We start from the raw sequence: 20549 nt of genomic DNA, 5'->3' as shown, positions 1-20549 counted from the left end.
ATATAAAGTGGAGGGAAGAAGGTAGAAGGGAAGAGGACATTCAGAGTCATGGTGTTTGCCTTCCCAAGTAACAGTTGAGCATGATGGAGCCCTGCTTACCTGGAGATGGCTGAACACCTGCCTGCCGGTGGGAAGAAGTGAATGAACTCACAAGTTTTCTCACTTTTAGTCTTTTGATTTCCCCCTGGGGAAAGTGAGCGAGCAGCTGTGTGGGGCTTAGTTGCTGGCTGTGGTTAAACCACAACAGACTGGGACAGTGACTGAACAACTAAATTCAAGCAAGGCACTGCTAAGTTAATACCCTTAGTGTAAGAGAAGCAGAGCTGGCATGATGTCCAGCAGTGCTGGACAGTAAGGATTGCACTAAATACTGTGGCAGAGCCTCTGCCTCCACCCATCCATGAACTGTCAGTACCTCCTGAGAACAGCAGGCAAAGCTTCTGCCCTCACCCTGCACTGGGCTGCTGGGAAGAGCAAGTTCCTACTCCTCTAGGTGAGCTGCTGAGGTGAGCAGCTCGAGAGAGGACGCATTCAACACCGGAGCAGGGGGGAGATCAGCGTCCAGGAGCCTCAACTCAGAGCGACAAGAGCCACCCAGGGAGCCTCAAGTCCTCGACAGGACCTGCCCGGGAGCCGGCAGCTCAGCTGACGAGAGCGAGCAGCTGACTCACACGGGGGGGAGCCTGAAGCAGTGGCTCCAGCCCTGGCTGGTTAAAAGCCTGCCCCGGGGAGCGGAGGCGACCAGGAGTGCGGCGAACAGAGCGGGTGGAGGCAATTTGCGCGGGATGGTGAGCACTCACGTTATGACCAGGGCCTGGTCTAGGAATTCTGCTCTGGCTGCCCCGGCGGTGGCAGCGTAGGCACCCAGACAGAGCCGATGAGAGGGGAGGCTGCAGTGCAGAGCTCGGGGTGCAGAGAGGAGAGTGCCTGCACTGGTCTGGTGAGGGGAGGGTGCACAATGGGCAGGGCTGCACTCGGTGCTCCCTGGTGGAGGTCCTCCTGCAGCAGGGGCTGAGCTGCGGGATGCTGTTAATAGACTGCGAGATGTCAGGGAAGCTGAGGGGAAGCAGGAATGCTTGCTCCACACCCAAACTGTGCAGGGGCCTCAAGCGTCCACTGTAGCTCATGGAGGAAAGAAGGAGGCTGCTAACCCGGGAAGCTGGGAATTAGTGACAAAAAAACAAAACAAAACAAAACAAAACAACAAAAACAAAAACAAAGGAGGAAGAGGACAATTAAAAGCAAGGGGCTTCCCCCTAAATCTGTTGTCCCCACGCAGAACCGCTTTGCTGTCCTGCAGGGGGCTAATGAGGAAATGCACTCGAGCCAGAAACAGCCGGCTGATGCACTGGTAAAGAAGATCTCTACTGGTGCCGCCAGGAAAAAGCAGCGGGTCGTAGTAGTAGGGAACTCTACACTGAAAAGGACAGAAGCACTCGTCTGCCGGCCAGACCCCGTCTCAAGGGAGGTGTGTTGCCTACCAGGGGCACGGATCAGGGATGTGGCAAAGAGGCTGCCTGCTCTAGTAAGTCCCATGGACTATTACCGGCTTCTAGTGATCCATGTGGGTGCTAGTGATATAGATAACAGTAGCCTGGAGAACATAAGGACTACAGAGCCCTGGGAGAGGTGGTTAGGGGCTCTGGAGCTCCGATTGTCTTTTCATCAGTTCTCCAGGATACAGGGGAGGACCTTAAAAAGGCTAGGAGGATTGGCCAGGTTAATAACTGGTTAAAAGGGTGGTGTCATAGTCAGGGGTTTGGGTGTCTTGAACACGGGACCCAAGTTAGTAGGCCAGGTCTAGTGGGGGCTGGTGGAGCTGAGAGCAATTTTGGTAGGAGGCTTGCCAGACTGGTCAAGGAGGCTTTAAACTAGATGTGTTGGGGGAGGGGGGCATCATTCCATCCCAACACACCCAGTCAGTTGCCAGAACCTATAATAAATGCTCAGAGCAATGTAGAGATATTCCAGCCGCTCCAGCCAATGAGCCAGCTGGAATAGATGCCCCTATACAAACGCCCACAGCATGGGGAACAAAGAAGAGGAATTAGAGATGTGGGCACGTCTATGGGGGTATGATATAATAGGCATCACAGAAACATGGTGGGATGGCTCCTACGACTGGAGTGTTGGAATGGAAGGTTACAGGCTCTTTAGGAAAGACAGGCCCGGCAGGCAGGGAGGTGGAGTTGCCCTTTATATTATGGATAGGCTGGAGAGTATGGAACTCTGTCTGGGGACAGGTGAGCAGTTAATGGAGAGTTTGTCGGTCAGGGTTAAAGCGAGAACAGCTATGGGAGACATTACTGTGAGGATCTGTTACAGACCGCCTGATCAAGAGGACTCTGTGGATGAAGCACTCTACAGGCAGATAGGAAAAGCCTCACGCTCGCTCACCCTTGTTCTCATGGGTGACTTCAACCACCCTGACATCTGTTGGAAGGACAGTATGGCCCGGCACAAGCAATCCAGGAGGTTCCTCGATTGTGTGGAAGACAACTTCCTTCTGCAAGTAATAGAGGAGCCAACAAGGAGAAGTACCATGCTTAACCTTGTGCTCACCAACAGGGAAGGGCTCGTTGGAAATGTGACACTCCAGGGCAGCCTTGGTTGCAGTGATCATGAGATGGTCGAATTCGAGAACCTCAGGACAATGAGAAGAGCGTGCAACAAGCTCACTGCCCTGGACTTCAAGAGAGCAGACTTTGGCCTCTTCAGGAGCCTGCTTAGTAAGGTTCCATGGGATATAGCCCTAGAGGGCAGGGGGGCCCAAGACTGTTGGATGATATTCAAGGATCACCTACTACAAGCTCAGGAGTGTTGCATCCCAACTAGAAGGAAGTGCAGCAGGAGGGCCAGAAGACCTTGGATGGATAAGGAGCTGCTGAGGAAAATTCGAAGGAAAAAAGAGGCTTATAAGAGGTAGAAGCAAGGACAGGTGGCTTGGGAAGAATACAGGGATGTTGTCGCGGAAGCCAGGCACCAGGTTAGGAAAGCTAAGGCCCAGTTAGAATTAAACTTGGCTAGGGATGTTAAGGATAACAGGAAGGGATTCTGTAGGTACGTAGCAAATAAGAGACTAGGGACAACGTAGGCCCCCTCTGGAAGCTATTGGGAGAACTAGCTGCCCCGGATTTGGAGAAGGCTGTGGTTCTTAATGACTTCTTTGCCTTGGTCTTCACTGGCAAATGCTCTGACCACACCACCCAAGTCTTGGAAGGAAGACGCAGGGACTGTGAGAATGAAGACCTTGGGCCCACTGTAGGAGAGGATCTGGTTCGAGACCATCTTAAAAATCTGAATGTACACAAGTCCATGGGACCTGAGGAAATCTGTACGCGGGTCCTGAAGGAGCTGGGAAATGAAGTTGCTAAGCCACTGTCCATCGTATTTGAAAAATCATGGCAGTTAGGTGAAGCTCCCAAAGACTGGAAAAAGTCAGGGAAAGTGGATGACCGAGGGAATTACAGACCAGTCTGTCTCACCTCTGTGCCTGGCAAAATCTTGGAGCAGATTCTCCTGGAAGACATGCTAAGGCACATGAAAATCAACAAGGTGCTTGGTGACAGCCAGCATGGCTTCACTAAGGGGAAATCCTGCCTGACCAATTTGGTGGCCTTCTATGATGGGGCTAGGGAGCTGATGGACAGGGGTAGAGCAGTTGATGTCATCTACCTGGACTTGTGCAAAGCGTTTGACACTGTCCCACATGACACCCTTGTCTCTAAATTGGAGAGACATCAATTTGATGGATGGACCACTCGGTGGATAAAGAACTGGCTGGATGGCCGCACGCAAAGAGTTGTGGTCAATGGCTCAATGTCCGGCTGGAGACCAGTAACGAGTGGTGTCCCTCAGGGATCGGTGTTGGGACCGGTCTTGTTTAACATCTGCGTCGCTGACATGGACAGTGGGATTGAGTGTGCCCTCAGCAAGTTTGCTGATGACACCAAGCTGCGTGGTTCGGTTGATACGCTGGAGGGAAGGAATGTCATCCAGAGGGACCTTGACACATTTCTGAGGTGGGCTGATGCCAACCTTATGAAGTTTAACCATGCCAAGTGCAAGGTCCTACACCTGGGTCGGAGCAATCCCAGGCACAGATAGAGGTTGGGCAAAGAAGAGATTCAGAGCAGCCCTGTGGAGAAGAACTTGGGGGTGCTGGTTGATGAGAAAATGAACATGAGCCAACTGCAGTATGCACTCGCAGCCCAGAAAGCCAACCATATCCTGGGCTGCATCACAAGGAGTGTGACCAGCAGGTCGAAGGAGGTGATTCTGCCCCTCTACTCTGCTCTTGTGAGACCTCACCTGGAGTATTGTGTGCAGTTCTGGTGTCCTCAACATAAAAAGGACATGGAACTGTTGGAACAAATCCAGAGAAGGGCCACGAGGATGATCAGGGGACTGGAGAACCTCCCATATGAAGATAGGCTGAGAAGGTTGGGGCTGTTCAGCCTGGAGAAAAGAAGGCTGCGTGGAGACCTCATAGCAGCCTTCCAGTATCTGAAGGGGGGCTATAGGGATGCTGGGGAGGGACTCTTCATTACGGACTGTAGTGACAGGACAAGGGGTAATGGGTTAAAACTTAAACAGGGGAAGTTTAGATTGGATATAAGGAAGAAGTTCTTTAAGGGTGGTGAGGCACTGGAATGGGTTGCCCAGGGAAGTTGTGAATGCTCCATCCCTGGGGTTGTTCAAGGCTAGGTTGGACAGAGCCTTGGGTGACACATGTTAGTGAGGGATGTTCCTGCCCATGGCGGGGGGGTTGGAACTAGATGATCTTAAGGTCCTTTCCAACCCTAACTATTCTATGATTCTCTATAGGCACACATTGCCATAGCCAGACAGAGAAGGAAATGTGGTATGTTAAATGAACAATGTAACTTGGCATTTCAACATGGACAATATTTAATAAGAGTAAATAGATGAATAAGATAAATAAGATTAAATAACCCTCTAGAAAACTCCCTCTGTTTTTGGGGGATGTCAGTTAGGCACTAAACAGTGTAAAGATTATCATATTCATTCGGATAGACAGAAGTGTGTTGTGCAGTGCAGTGAACTCAGAGTATCACAGAATCACAGAATGGTTTGGATTGGAAAGCACCTTAAGATCATCTAGTTCCAACCCCCTGCAGGGACACCTCACACTAAACCATGTCACCCAAGGCTCTGTCCAACCTGGCCTTGAACACTGCCAGGGATGGAGCATTTATCACTTCTTTGGGCAACCTGTTCCAGTGCCTCACCACCCTCACAGTAAACAACTTCTTCCTTATATCTAACCTGAACTTCCCCTGCTTCAGTTTTAACCCATTACCACTTGTCCTCTCACTACAGTCCCTGATGAAGAGTCCCTCTTCAGCATCCTTGTAGGCCCCCTTCAGATATTGATGATAATAATACAGATAAGAGTATGTCTTATTGCTGTTACTGGTTTTGCTCTCTCTGTTTTAACTTACTAAAAGTGCCTGGAGCCAGTCCTGTTTGCATATTTTCAACTGTTTGGTATTGTTTTCTTTACAAGAACCCAGTGTTATTCAGCAAAATTTGTGTGAGTTCATCTGTAAACCAAACGGCTTCTCACTACCAGTCTGTTAGAGGTGACTCGATCTTGTCTCTCTCTTCTCTGCTTCTGAGCCACTTCTGAACTCTTGCCTTAGGTCACCATCCTTCATGAGAAGCAACAATGACATTTGGTACATAAGCACAGTAGAAGTGGTGACTTTCTTCCCTAGAGCTTAGGCTGGCTGTTGGGAGGGTGATTGCAATGCATTGTTTTGTTTGGAAAACTGGCAGCAGTTGTGAGGCAATAGCCAAATTTCAGAATAGTTGAAAAATTCTGGTACTTAGTAATTTTACATGTACAGAAAACATAGTGATCTAGTGAACTGCATTTAAATACCAAAGGTGATTTCTCTCTTTATTATCAGCTACCACACTTCTGTCAGCACTTCTTTTATTTGGCTAAAAAATCTCTGAAAACTGAAGTGGGTTTTTTTGGTTTTGGTTTTGTTTTGGTTTTTTTTTTTTAATTGCTTGCCAGACTGGCTGGGAACACTGAATTCCTGTCAGTCTAATGAAGGACTTAGTTGTCCGCAAAATACTAGAGTTGTCACCCGGCTTAAGCTCTCAAATCATGTAGGACCTTGTGGTCTCCAAAGTATCACTGTTCTGCCACCACAAAAGCTCTGTTGAGTCTTCATTATCAACTACAACACTGATTTCCACTAGCTCAGCTACAACACTTCCTGTGTACACAGCACCACTGTCAAGACATGGTCTACTAAGTGGTGAGGAAGCTTTTCTACATTTTGGTACTTTCTCTTCTGCATATGTCCATCGATTTTCTTCTCCTGGCCTTTCTGTAATAAGAAATAGAGCATTCAGCTACTATCATCTGCACAGTTACAGGACTTATAAGATACCTTTTTGTCTCCAGCAGCTGCACCACTTGAATATGTACTGACTTAACAAGAGTGGAGAGGAAAAACACAAAAGCCAGGTGTGAGCAGAACATCTCGGATCAGCTAATGGCAGTGACCACAACAGTGCTAGACTCCAGTAAAGCAAATATCTGGTGAATCACATGCTATTTTAATTGGCTATGTTGAAAATATGGTACAAGATCAGCTACAAGAACTTACCCTTACAGAAAAACATAATGACACTGAAGTATTAAGAATTAGCAAAGCTAATGCTTCACTAAGCATTAAACTGAGGATTCTGCAATGAAGCATGCTGCTGGACATTACGGACTCCCTGCATATATTAGCACAAACTTTGTTTTCTAGGCTTGCCACTGCTTCCAGAAAGCAGTGACAAAACCAAAACTGAGACAAAATGGCAAGGAACTGCACCTTTCTAAAAGAACTGTTCTCACAACAGCCATTTTACAGAGATGAGGAAGCAATAAGCGTCAAAACTTTGCAGAAAATGAGAGGACTGATCCTGGTACCCCTGGAACTTGGAAGTAAGTTTAAAGACATGTCCAAGAGTTCCAAAACAACAGTGATGTTTTGTAACCAACCATTTTCAAACCCAAGAATACACTGCAGTAACATACAAAGTTATTTAGACACTTACTCTTTCCTCTTTCAACTCCTCACACATATTTCATCACACATACAGGAGTATATAAAGCCACTGCAAACCACATAATGCACTTGATGTCACAGCATTACATCATATACAAAATGTAGCAAATATTTGATTAGCTTTGGTTAAAAATTTGGTTAAAGATTTGGTTAAAAATAATTTGTGAGTTTATGGTTTCCTAGGGTGGCTACCTCTGCCTTTTACTTCTCTTTTGCTGTTTAGCACAGGGGCTTGAATGCTGGGACTTCCAGGATAGGGGAAGGAAGGGACATGCTGCTCTGAGCCTAGTAGAGGCAAATGGTGGTTTAAGTCATGCAGTTTGTCACACATGGAGGACAGTCAGTGTACACTCTGGGGGTACATAGAACAGGTTCAGTTATCATTCCTTAGTCAGTGATTTACCAGGTACTGCTAATACAAAACGTTTCTTGCTACTCTTAGCTCAATCCATTCATTGTAATTGCTCAGATCATAGTGAAAAATTCTCCTTTTCCCACTGTTCTTAACACTTTCCTGGATTAGCTCAGAAACTGCTTATGACCTAAAGGTTTTAGCATTGCAATTAAAATCACTGTCACTGGTCCTAGATGGGACTCCTTTAGCCACCTGAATTTAGTTTTATCTAACAGATTAAAACAGTCCAGTAGGGTAGATTCCATGTGCCAAACTGTCAGTCGTTTTCTGTGACTGTCACACATCCTCCCACCACCCGTCCTTCCTAACGGCTGCTAAATCACATTAGCATGCTATCAGCTCATCACTCTCACATTTTTGCATTTCAGCAGATGTTACTATCTTCTTATTAGTGAGTCTGCAGAGAAAATCTTCCAGACAAAATGGAACTGAACCCTGTGGTTATTGTGACTAGAAGTATGCAGGACTGAAAGTGCCTGAAGGGGTCCTGCAGGTATCATGCAGAGGTCTTTCAGAAGAGACATTTCATATTCAAAGTTTCGGCCCACAGGGGAAATAAAAATAAAGCTGATCTCTACTCCAAAGATGCAATAGTTGTCAGTTTTTCATATTATTATTATCAAAACTAAACACAGAACAGTGTGAGACCCTTGTTCACCCTCACCTTTTTTTACACCCTGTCCTGGTGTAGTCAGACATACCACCTCTGAGCCCTGTAGCCCAGTGCACTGCCAAAGGTGTTGAGGACAAGATTTGTCAGCAATCACTTTCTACACAAATAATGCAACCTTTGGTCAGGTCATGTAACAGTTAATTCTTCATAAGAGTTATGCAAGAATAAAATGAGTACAACAAGTAACACTGCTCTTGTATTATCCTGAAGATGAACAATGTTAGCATGCTTCTGCCATAGGCCCATTTGACTGCATGTTGTATTCCCTCATATTATTATATGACACAAGGTAAGTGATCTAAGCTATCTGTGCCTTTTTTTTTCTCAAATGTAAATCAAGGATAATTATACTTATTTATCCTTATACTTATTCTATTTACAATGACATCTACTGAATAGAGGGTAAGCATGATTACTAGTCCATACCCTTTTGCTCTGAGCTTGCCAACCACTAGCAACTTGATTAGTAAAACTTCAGAACATTTTTATACAACAAAATAAGCATGATGGAATACACATGGTAGGCATAAGAAATAAACATTGTGCTTTTAAAATATTAATCACTGTGTTTCAATGTCTCTGTGCTCTAAGAATTGCACCATGAAGGATCTCATTTGATATTTAAATCTTTCCCAACAAACTGTGTGTTTCTTACAGCTTTCTCCGTAGGTCAATAATTTCCAGACCTTAAAATCCATTTAGCAAACGTTTTCTCTAGTGGAAGAACCTCTCAGACTTATCTGAGTATCTTTACTGTCTATTTGCTACAACTAGCACAATTGCAAATACCAGCAGCACAGGATGGAAGTGTGTCTTTATCACTGTGTTGAGTTGAACAAAGACAGATTATCTGGTGATTAGGGGTTTGGAATATTAATTAAACATCAAGGCTTTCAAATCAGAATCCCAGATGTTTGATCATTATGGTAATTCCCTGTTAACAGCATTCCCTGAAAGGCCTGAGAAACATTCCTCTAATTCTCCAGTGGTGAAAGGTTGAGAACCCTTAGGCTATAGAGCACTGAGCTCCTCTGCATCAATTACACAAGACATGGCCTTTTTAGCAAAATGAAGCCATTTTATTTAGTGAGCCTTCTGTTAAGGAAGCTGCCTAGGTAGATAAATGCTTTCCTTACTAACACAGGCCTTTCTCAAACAAAGCACAATGTTCCTTGCACAAGCTGCTTGCTCTGAACCAAATCTCAACAACAACAGTCTTTCCAGGGAGGGGTACCACCAGCATTTCCAAGAAAGCCGCCCTGTCAACAACACTGTCAGTGTGTCTTGGTTTTCTTGCTCTGGACTCTCTGGGCATAGGAATCAGATCATCTTCTCCAGCCCTGCCTGCCAACCAGTGCTACATGAGTAGCCTTATCCTGAAGAGGTGAGAAGCTGGAATGAGTTTGAATCGTGACTAGCAAATTAAATGGATCGTTGCTAGTTTCTTTTTTATATTATTTATGTATATATATTTTATAGAGACAACTGTTCCTGAGCCTGTTAACTAATCTGGGAACAATGTTTGCAGAGCCCACTGCCAAGAATGCAGATTGTTAACAGCACAAGTACTGTTTATCATAGTTAGATCAGGAAATATGTTTGGAGGTCTACACTAACAGTCAGTTTACTTACTACCATGGCACGCTGTCCTCACACACATAACTTTGTCAGTGTGCTCAGCTCTTTGCAGCTTGTTGCAAGTTATCCCTGTTGCAAATTATCTAGCTAGGAACAATGACAGCAATAACAACAGTCCTTTCACCTGGCAGTGATTTACCCCTGATATTTCTTGCCCCACTATGTGCTCCTGACCCTTCAGTTGAATCATCTTGTCCGTGAACTGCTTTTTGCTGATGATGCCGCCCTTGTTGCCCACACAGAAGCAGCTCTGCAGCATTTAGTATCTTGCTTTGCGGAGGTGGCTGAGTTTTTGGGGCTGGAAGTCAGCTTGAAGAAGACAGTCGTTCTCTACCAACCTGCGCCACAAGAAGATCACCATCATCCCCACATTACCACTGTTGAGTCAGAGCTTAAGTCAGTTCAGCAGTTCAGCTATCAGGGAAGCATTTCCTCAGATGCTACAATCGACAAAGAGATAGACAACAGAATAGCAAAGGCATATAGAGCCTTCAGAAAACTCCATAAAGGAGTCTGGTGCAATAAACACCTGAAGAAAGATACAAAGATCAGTGTCTATAGAGCCATTGTTCTGTCTACTCGTTTATATGGGTCTGAATCATGGGTCATCTACCATCATCACCTGTGACTCCTCGAACGCTTTCATCAGTGCTGTCTTCGTACCATTCTAAACATCCACTGGACTATGTGTCAAATGTTACTGTCCTCGAACAGGCAGGGGTCACCAGTATTGAGGCCATATTGCTGGAATTGCAGCTGCGGGCAGGGCGCGTCTCTAGGATGAAGGATCACCGCCTCCCTAAGATCGTGTTTTACAGTGAACTTGCCACCGGTAGCCATAAGAGAAGTGCCCCAAAGAAGAGATATAAGGACTCCCTGAACAATACCTTAGCCTTGGCCATATTGACTACCATCAGTGGTCCACCTTGGCCTCGAATCGGGAGACTTGGAGACACACCATACATAATGCCGTTGACTCCTTTGAGAACTCACCCAGTACTAGTCTCGGGGAGAAAAGACAACATAGAAACAATCGTGCCCTGCCTATACCACCCGAGGAGACCTTTCGCTGTGCCTTTTGCAGACGGATTTGCCTATCTCACATTGGCCTTTTTAGTCATCAGCATGCTTGTAGTAAGCGTGGGTAAAGCCCTTCCCAAATCTTCGTTCTGAAGTCAAGCCATGATGATGATGATGATGTGCTCCTACTAACATATAAATAAAACAAAACTACATGCATATACCTAGAGCGACCTAAAGACTTTTCATCAAGCAATAGAGTTAGACAAGGTAACATGAGATGCAGATAGGATGGAAAAAATAATCTGAAGTTCAAGGTCTCAGGTTATTCACTTGCAAGCTTAGTAAAACTTAAGGGCAAACTGAAGCAAATTCCAAGTGGAAAGGGAATATATTTCAATATTTTTCATTACTTACTAGATGTTAATTTTGCACAGTCTGATTAAGGATTTTCAACATTTGCAGGGTGCAGCTTGAGAGCAGATACACTGTTGATTTGGACCACTTGGGGAAGACTCCTTCTTCCATTATGTGAAAAGCAACTTCTGCTACCCCAGTGCTCTATCTAGGACTATGTTCACTTAGTGAAAACCTCTTTTCCAGCAGCCCTTAGTGCCCACATATGGACTAAGTACCCACATATTCCATGGGAAATATCTTAACTTTCACAAAACCTATGTAATATCTGCCTCCCCCACACCCCCCCAAAAAAACCCAAACCAAAACCCAGCAACTTACTATCTCTGTACTACCAAAACAGAAATCTGTACTCAAAAGAATGTTCAATATTCACAGGGTTCCTCTGATCAGGCACCTTGAATGTCTCCATGTCATGCTTGTCAACTGCAGATGTTGCTGCAAGTAGTCTTTTTATGGGCACAACTTTCTATAAATCTCTTCTGTGCTCTCGCAGAGGTTTTGCAAAACAGATTTAAACATAATGACACAAAGCTGATACTGTTCATCAAGCTTTGGCCTCAAACAGCTATTTTCACTTACCCAGCTATTTTCCTAATGTACATTCTACAATAATTCCATAACTCTGTTCAGGAAATACTTAGACACATTTTATTAGCCAAGTTGATGGAAGAAAAGAAGGGCATCCTAGATTATGGACAACAACAATCTCAACAAAGTTCATAGAGTCTTGAACATTATCAGCTCTGTTTTTCAAAGCAGAAAGCTTGCCCGGAGTTTCCTGGATCTTTCTGGTCCTCACATTAATATTGACTGTATAGAGAAACAATCATTTACCCAGAAGAATTCTTGTATCTCTTGATGTGTGAAGCTTTGTGTTTTCAAAGGCTGTCAACAGCCCAGTAAAACTGGTCTATATGTATCAGTAATTTACAGAGCACTGCAACTGAGAAATTATCTCTTTGATAGCACTGTACTCCAAAACAATGTACCAAAAAGTTGATGTACCAAAATCAAACAAGTTAGTTATATGTAACTGGAAATGGCAGACTTCCAGATAACAAGTTCTCAATTTTTCCATATTGAATTACCTTATATGTAGATAGCCTAGGGATGCTTGATTTCTGCAGACTGTAGCTAAGTGGTCTTTGGCACCCAATGTCTGCTATTAATACCAGTAATCTCCAGTTAGCAGCTTTGTCTTTTTGACCAGTCAGTATTAGTTGAACGATACCAAAAGAGGCAAACAATCATGTAAAGTTGCTCATGAAGAGACAATATTAGTTAAATCTCCTCAGCTTTCCCTTCTACCCAACAGTCAAATCATTCTCACAATAGATGTATTGAAGCTTGTTTTTACTTACTGTTCTCCTAACAAGGATATGCATTTGCAATTTAGCACTAAATTAGAATTTAGCACAGCTCAGCAGTGTTTTTCTGTCTTGTCTGACACCTCTTTGAGGAAAACAATGCTGCTTTGGATGACAGGGCTGGCCCTGGGTTTCAGGATACCATTTCCTGCAGTCATTATCAGATCATGTACAGCAAGACCAGCCACAACAGTGAAACACTACTGAAATATCCTAGGTGCTTACCTGGAAGCAGCGCAGACTGTGGACGAAATATTCTCAAATGGCATTCACTTAACATGGATCAAGGCTATAAACTGCTTTCAACAATTATCATGAAATTATCAGAAAACTAACTCCAGAAAATTTTCAGGTATGGCTTATGAAGTAAGATGCTTGATGCAAGTTTGCATTAACTATCAACCAGCAAATGAAGAAGCACTTTTTGCCTTGTTTGGGTCTAATACATGCTGTGAATACCCAAATTTTTAGATCCACTGGGTCATTTAAATAACTGCCTGCAGCATAGTCTCAAGAAGCATGCAATACTGGATTTTGTTCCATACAGTGGGGAACAGATAGCATTTCTAAAAGCAAAGTACAACTTTCACATTTCTTAAGAAATGTGGCAGAACATAATATTTTGAATTGTTGATTTTGGCATTTAAAGCAGATGTCAGTATCAGTTATGATTACATGTGCAAGAATGCACATTTCTAAATCAGACCACTAAAGATAAGCTGAGCAACAGAGAGGCTTATTGTACAGGGCATAAGATTTCCTCTCATCACCTGACCACCTACATCTCTTTATACCCCTGGGAGAATAAAACAGGACCATCTAAACAATAAAGACATAAAAGATATGAATACAAGACAACTATGTATTTTTATAGATTGAAGGAAATTAAAAAATGAAATTAATGGAAGGTTAGGGAGTAACCTATGAAAACTTTCCACCTTAGTATATCATACCTTCTACTGCTAATTCTTTCCATCTTTCTTTGTTTGCTTGTATGATCTTCATCAAGTTGGCCTTAAAGCTTGTTAGATCTACAGTTGCTAGAGAATTTTCTGTGTGAGTCCCTCCATCACTTGTACTTTTAAAACCGGGTCGTCTTTGTGCTTCAGCATTGCTTACTGCTCCCAAAATATTATGGCTGCAGAAGGGAAAAACCCCTAAATTATTAACACTGTCAGGTAACTTTAATAGTATACAAACAGCTAATTTGAAAAAAATTCCCTAGGACCTACATGCAATCAGTAATTTGAAATAATAGTTTTCACCAAAGAGTGGCTGAGATACAAGGTATTTCTTCAACTCATGAAGCTGTAACCCAGTACCGATTCTTACCAACTTTTTTCCAGGGAATTCTTGAAACAAATGCAATAGCTGAAAATACATTACTTGTAAGTTGTTTCTTGAAAGAATGTTTATATAGCTATTTAGCTTCTTAGCTGTGTTTCTGAACAGTGAATGGCATATTTGGAGCTCACATTAAAGACATCTGAAAGTAATTGCTTTATCCTGAACCTCACTTGAGGAGGCTTTGCTGGATCATAAGACTTTGTTCATCTACCTCTGAGTCAGGAAGATCAACTGAAAATGAAGCCTGGAGCTATTAATCATTTGCAGCTGCTAATAACTAATTTGTGAAGAAGAGAGTAGGTAAACAAATTTGTTAGCAAAGCCTTAGCTTAGCACTGTCCTCCAAACCACTAAGAACCCTGTCATAAATACCTATTTCTAGTAACTTCTACTTACTTCTAGTAACCAAAATGCATGTAAACTCATGATCAGAAAAGTTAGGTTCATCATTTTACAGTTAAATTCTAACTAATGCACAGCAAGTGCAAAACTGCCCTGAGCAGTTGTCATATTAGTAGTCTCTGAAAGCTCGAATTACAGTTTTAAAATGAAAAAAATGTGGTAAAAGGCACTATTTGTAAGAGCAGCATCTGATTACTGAACAATGCTTTCAACATGGAGTCACTCAGATAACAGTGTCTGTCACAGCAAGTTTGTTTTACAGGTAACTTCTATAATGATGCAAAAATTAACAGCTTGATGGGCAACCCCACCCCCTGCAACATCTCACTTATACCGTATTTAGATCTCTCAAGTGGACTATAAGTGGAATCCATTTTGTCTCAAGGGTATATATCAAATAATACTAGTATGGAAAGGTGAAGAAGAAAAGTGACCTACAGCATCGTAAGAAACAGGAAAAAAATACCCTGAAACCACCTTCACCACCTCCACTTCCAAATGTCCCTGAGAAAGAGTGACTTTTGATACTGTCAATTAAAATGATACTGAAAATGGATCAAGATAAGAGAACCAGGAACTCCAATAATTTACTGCAAAGCTTATAGTGAAAGGAAAAAAATTGTTATTAGATATGCTGTAGAAAATCAACTTTATATTTTACACGTGTATTCTGCTCATTATTGTGCTTTTGCTTTTATATATGCACAACTGTCCACAGTCAATGGAGTAATAGCATACTGCAAATACAACATGAAACCACATGGTGGCAATACCGTACAGCTATTTAAGTTACTTTTCCAACGGCTAAAATAATTGCAATAATTCTGAGAATGACATTATTATGTTAATTTATGCTAATTCAGTAATTAAGCAGAGCAGTCATACCTGGGTGCCCCAAGTGCAGGACTTTCAGATTTTGATGCTTCCTCTATAAGAGGCATAACAATTTTCTCCATTGAGTCCGTAAGAAGAGAAAATGTTGGTTCTACTATGAAATCAATGAAACCTAAAGAAGAGAGAAAAACAGATTTTACATTTCCACAGCTCTCAATTCTAAAAAAAAACCTTGATATCAAGCTGATTTTCTGACTGTAGTCCTGATTCAATATACTAGATACCAGCAGTATAATCTTGAAGAAAAAAAGCAGAAGTAAAAACAAAGCACTTGAAGCTGTATAAATGTAACTAGATATTAATAATTACAGCTTTTGATTCCTTTTTCTTGTAAATTTTATGCACTGCAGAACACACCTACCATTTGGAATGAATAGAAGGGAATCTACCATTGAGTCAGGGGGCTAGAACTCATACTGTCTCTTTTGCTATTCGGAGCTTCTTGCCAAGGAGTTAATATTTCAAATTGCTGTTTGTTATTCTGTGGAGGTAAAGTGTTATTTCACAGTGTGTAGGAGTGTTCTGTCAAATCAGTGAAGAGAACAAGTAATATCCTTAGAAGACAGCGTTCATCCCACAGTTCTGAGATGTCAGCTCCGAACAATGTCTTTTACATTTTAAAGTGCTCATCAAGGTATGGAATGACACAGTGAGAGAATGAAGCATTATTCTCTGCTGAGCACTTAACAGAAAAAAAAAAAAAAGCAAAGCTAAAACACGAGCTAGCGATGGATTTCCAGATGTCTTCATACTCTAACCATACAACATAGCACAAAGGTGAGCAACAGTGCGTCAGCCTCGGATCCAGCTTCCCTCCGGCTATAGGTATGATATGAGGCTCAAGCACATTGCCTTTCAAGTCCCAGTGAAATGGAATAAAGGATATTTTGAGTGACAAGATCAGACACGATGACATGCTTCAATTCAAGGGTAAGACTGTCACCTATAGAATACCTTCCTAAATACTCTGTTCACTCATGTAAAAAGTACAGCTGTTGGTAGGACCTACTGCCTTACCCAGTATGCTTCTAGGGTATGCCCTTGTAACGAGCCCTTGTCATCTTTACCAGTTTTATTTTCTTATTATTGCTGATGGAAAAGGAGATAGAACCAAGAACCACATTTCTGAAAACGGGAACCTGAAGTTTGGCCACTCTTGACCAAAGTGCAATTAGGACTGACAGTAACAGAATGCAGTGGTTCTTGTCAGTCCAAGAAGGCTTGACCCTGCCACACAATCTTAACTGCAGTCCAGATATGTAATGTATTAATTAGCTTTAAGTTGAGATTCATCTACAAAATAGTACCCAGCTTTCAGACTATAGAAGAGAAAGACCTGTGAGTTCTTGAGCAAGAGTCAAACTCTCTGAGGACATGATCTACCAAACCCTAAATTGTGTACAGTAAATGTTGGGTTCACATCCGGTACTTTGGTTAATCCCTCTCTTACCCTTCTTTGGCATGACACATGCTGAAATTACTTCATGTTCTTTTGAAACCAGCACATTTCTGCTGTAAAAGCATATGAGTTTGGTAAACAGTTTCAAAGATATACCTCTATGTAACGGTATTTGGAACATCTGCAATTCACAGATGTATAGGAAATGCCCACAGGATTTTATATGCTCCTACACAAACAAGAAAAAGAAAAACACGACATGTTATTACCTATTTGGGACTGAGCAACCAAAGTAGACTTGCGGTCACAGAGTGGGGAAAATTGAAGACCTAAAGCAGCCTCCTTGTCTCCCTGCAAACAACAATATTTAATATTACAACCACATACTTGACAGAGGGACAGAGAGACAAAGGAATCTGAACATTCCAGTATTTATTCAACAGATTACTTTGTTCACTTATATTCCTAAATAAAAGCAAGCCACAAACCTCATGTTTTATCTTTAAATTTTCAGGAAAAGTTAAAGTCAAACTCTAACTTATATTCAGCAACTTTTATCTAAAGGAACTTATTGCAAGCAAGTTCTCCTCCAGAACAAGGCACCTACTGATGAGATTTAACATATATGAAGTCCTTCAGTATTCACAGGTTAGTGCTGCTGACCCCAGATGTGATGGGATTGGAGAGATTTAGACATGTTTGCAACTGTAGGCCAAATGCTAAATGTTTCCTTCTGTCACGTTGGTTTACCACATACTTCAATGGATTTACATGGGACAAGGGCATGAACCTGACTAGAACTCATTCTCACTAGCAGGCATATGGGCATATGGCTTCTGCTGAAGCCATAGAAAAGAACAAGCTCAATTTCATTACAACGATGATTTGTACAACCTACTTCTGAGAATATTTCACACCTAACACATTAAAAGAAGGTTTTGTCATAACAGACCAGGGGGTGTTATCTCCATTTTCAGTATGTTAGACATGCAAGTCAGCAACTGACTTGCTAAAGTTCAAAAAGAAAGTCTAGTGGCTCAAATGCTGCTGATTGCAGGTGGGCTGGACTAGTTGACCTTTGAAGTTCCTTCCAACCCAAACTATTCTATGATTCTATAAAAAACCTGAAGAGGCATCATTCAAAGGAAGCTATAATTTATGTTGCTGGAGAAGCCTAGTCCCCAGAAGCACTGACATTACAGATATAGGAAAACTTAGTCTTTCAAGTAAAATGAATCAACATATTACATCAGACAAGGAGACATGACTGTTCAGTGGGGAGCAGTACATGAATATACCATTTTCCCAAAGATCTCATGAGAAGCTGATTCATGAAGGGGGCAGTATCAACATTCCTTAGCCTTTTTGTCATGTGTCATTGAACTAGACTTGGGGAAAGTTTAAAACTGTAATACCAATAAATGCACTTCAGCCACAAGCACAGATGTAGCTCACAGATTGTGTTTCATGTGGAAATGGAGAGTTTTATCATTATGGCCTTTAAATTTTACACATAAGTGTTGATAATTTGATTTCAGAGTGTAGATGAACACATGAATACTTACTACTAGGAGCAGTGCTAGTGGCATCTCCATGTAAATGTAGGAGCCAGACTGTGATATAATATAAACTGGGGTAGTTCTAATGATTTCAGCCATTGTTACATACAGGATTTCTAAAGCAATATTAATTGTCTGATCTTCCCTTAACTAGGTATTTAAAAAGAGAAAATTTAACATAAGAATCAGTTTGATTTTTTTTTCTGTTTTCAAGCAACTCTTTATCCCAATCATTAATTACTTTGCAATTAATATAATACATGATTAATACTTAACTGTCATATAAGTCTAAGTCTATAGTAATTGTAATAATGGACAGAGCACGGATATTTAAATTGATCCTGAGAATTTCATGAGTTTAAAATAAAGATAAAGATCAGTAAGTAAAAAAAAAAACACTTTCCCAGGTGCTGAACAATCTTGACAAATTCTCTTTTTGTGCTTTTGGAGCTATTCACACTGACAGCAGAATGTTAAAGGAGCTGAGATACTTCTTTGAGTGTCCTGAACTATGTATTTCTTTATTTTAAGGTTTCGAGATGGGTGGGTGTATTTTTATTTTAACAAGTAGCTCTTTTTTTTTTTTTTTTGGCATTATAACACACTTTCTGTAGTTGTGTCTTTTAAGCGTAATGCATTGTTTGGCTTTTTTCAACTGTCACATTTTAACTGTTAGCTTCAGTTAACTGAAGTTTTTTTGTCTAGGTGAATGCTCATTTTTGTTGGTGCACACTACTTTGAAAGCTGCCTGTTAAAGCAGTGGTTTTGCACCATCAGTTTCAGACTCTGATGCTTTTCCCTGTAAAGCAGTAGAAGTAGTTGAATTATTACTATCTTTTAAGAAAAGAAGAAGAATTAATGTGAGGTGTCCCTGCCCATGGCAGAGGGGTTGGAACTAGATGATCTTAAGGTCCTTTCCAACCCTAATTATTCTATGATTCTATGATTTTGTATATATTTGGAGTACTTCATCTTGGTTGAAACAGATTTGGAAATCCCAGAGATTTTTCACCATGCACTTATATCAGCAGACCAGAGGATGCACAATCAAGCCAGTACATACAGGAAGCAGGAGACCTACTGTGTCTGCACTGCTCAGTGCATTCATATATGTACTGTTACTTGATCGCACTTTACATTTGTTGGAACTACTCCACACACACTGTTCTTATTAGTATGTATAAAGAGGGATTCAGTTCCTTGCACACTCCTCTACAGCCTGAAAGACTTTCATATTGCTAAGCTGCAGACATACATACATGGTGATTTGATTCTATTGTTAAATGCCTTCTCAAGTGTTTGCACAGCTTATTTGGGATCCAGTTACTTCTAATGAAAGGATAAAGAAATAACTAAAACATTAGCTGATCCTATGCACTCAGTGACCAGTGTGATACTGTTTACTGCTAGTGCTATATCCACTAGACTGGACGCATTGCCTCACTGTCCCATGGGCTCTGTCTAGTCTGTCTCTCTGTGTCTAAAATGTTTTTACAGTTGGTCATTCCTGACCTTTTCAAGTAATATATATCTGTGGTAATCTGCTCCTCCTTTTTCTTCTCAAGTACAAAATCCTCAGAATTTCCATCTACAGAAGCAAACACAAACTCATGACTCTACTCAGTGTTTCCACAAAACTCAGTCCATTCATTATTTACACTAAGGCACTGTGCAAAGCCCGGAGTCAAGGCTGTCCTGATGCTCCCTGCTGAGAATTCTTATAAAGGACCTCTAAGAACCAAGCAAGAGCCTTCTCAGGCAGATGGGCCTAAAAACCTTATACTGACATACTGACTTTTTTATTTTCTGACACCTTTTTCCCATCTGATTTGAAAATGGCAGCATAAAGCAAAATACAATGAACCTGAGCAAGACATACACTGTTCCGTTATCTGTATTGACCATTTTTTAAACCATTTTTAACTGTAGAAACTGGGTAACACTTAAACTGGATTTGGATTATTAATTATATTCAGTAAGTGTTATGTTCAAAATGTGCATGGGCACAAATATTCATTACTGGGAGAGTATTGCTTTGGAGAGATGTGGGTTCTTTCACCTGCTGAGGTGAGTAAAAAAATGGCAACAGTGACACCAACACCTACTGGGCTTTCTCTTTGAATTCAGTATCTCACAGAAATTGAGACTTTCACAAAGGTGTGTCTTCTTTTTTGTTTTAGGATGTATGGACACAATATTAACAGGATGATGCTGTCTACGCTCTGGCTTTCGATTAGGCTGTTATGAAAGCAAAATCTTCAGATCTATGTGGCATATGCATGGGCAAGTACTGTCAAGGAAAAGAAATAGGAGGG

The 20549-nt window shown here is 41.8% G+C and overlaps 1 protein-coding gene across 8 annotated transcripts in view; it reads right to left on the bottom strand.

Moving 5' to 3' along the window:
* Nucleotides 1–20549, bottom strand: part of PDE1A (phosphodiesterase 1A) — a 157137-nt gene that overhangs the window by 13156 nt on the left and 123432 nt on the right. For 7 of the 8 annotated variants that reach the window (XM_062640715.1, XM_062640719.1, XM_062640716.1 and 4 more), the window contains 3 exons: nt 16945–17026; nt 15268–15388; nt 13587–13771 (listed from right to left, as the gene is read on the bottom strand). In XM_062640715.1, the coding sequence (XP_062496699.1) occupies nt 13587–13771; nt 15268–15388; nt 16945–17026 (388 nt within the window). The remainder of the gene's footprint in view (nt 1–13586; nt 13772–15267; nt 15389–16944; nt 17027–20549) is intronic. The other variant, XM_062640723.1, reaches the window with a different exon arrangement.

This window comes from Pezoporus occidentalis, unplaced genomic scaffold (assembly GCF_034315485.1).
Source record: "Pezoporus occidentalis ecotype Australia unplaced genomic scaffold, CSIRO_AGI_Poc_V1 ctg66, whole genome shotgun sequence".
Taxonomy (NCBI): Eukaryota; Metazoa; Chordata; class Aves; order Psittaciformes; family Psittacidae; genus Pezoporus; species Pezoporus occidentalis.
Note: the sequence above shows the minus strand (reverse complement) of the source record. Positions and strands in the feature narration are given on the sequence as shown.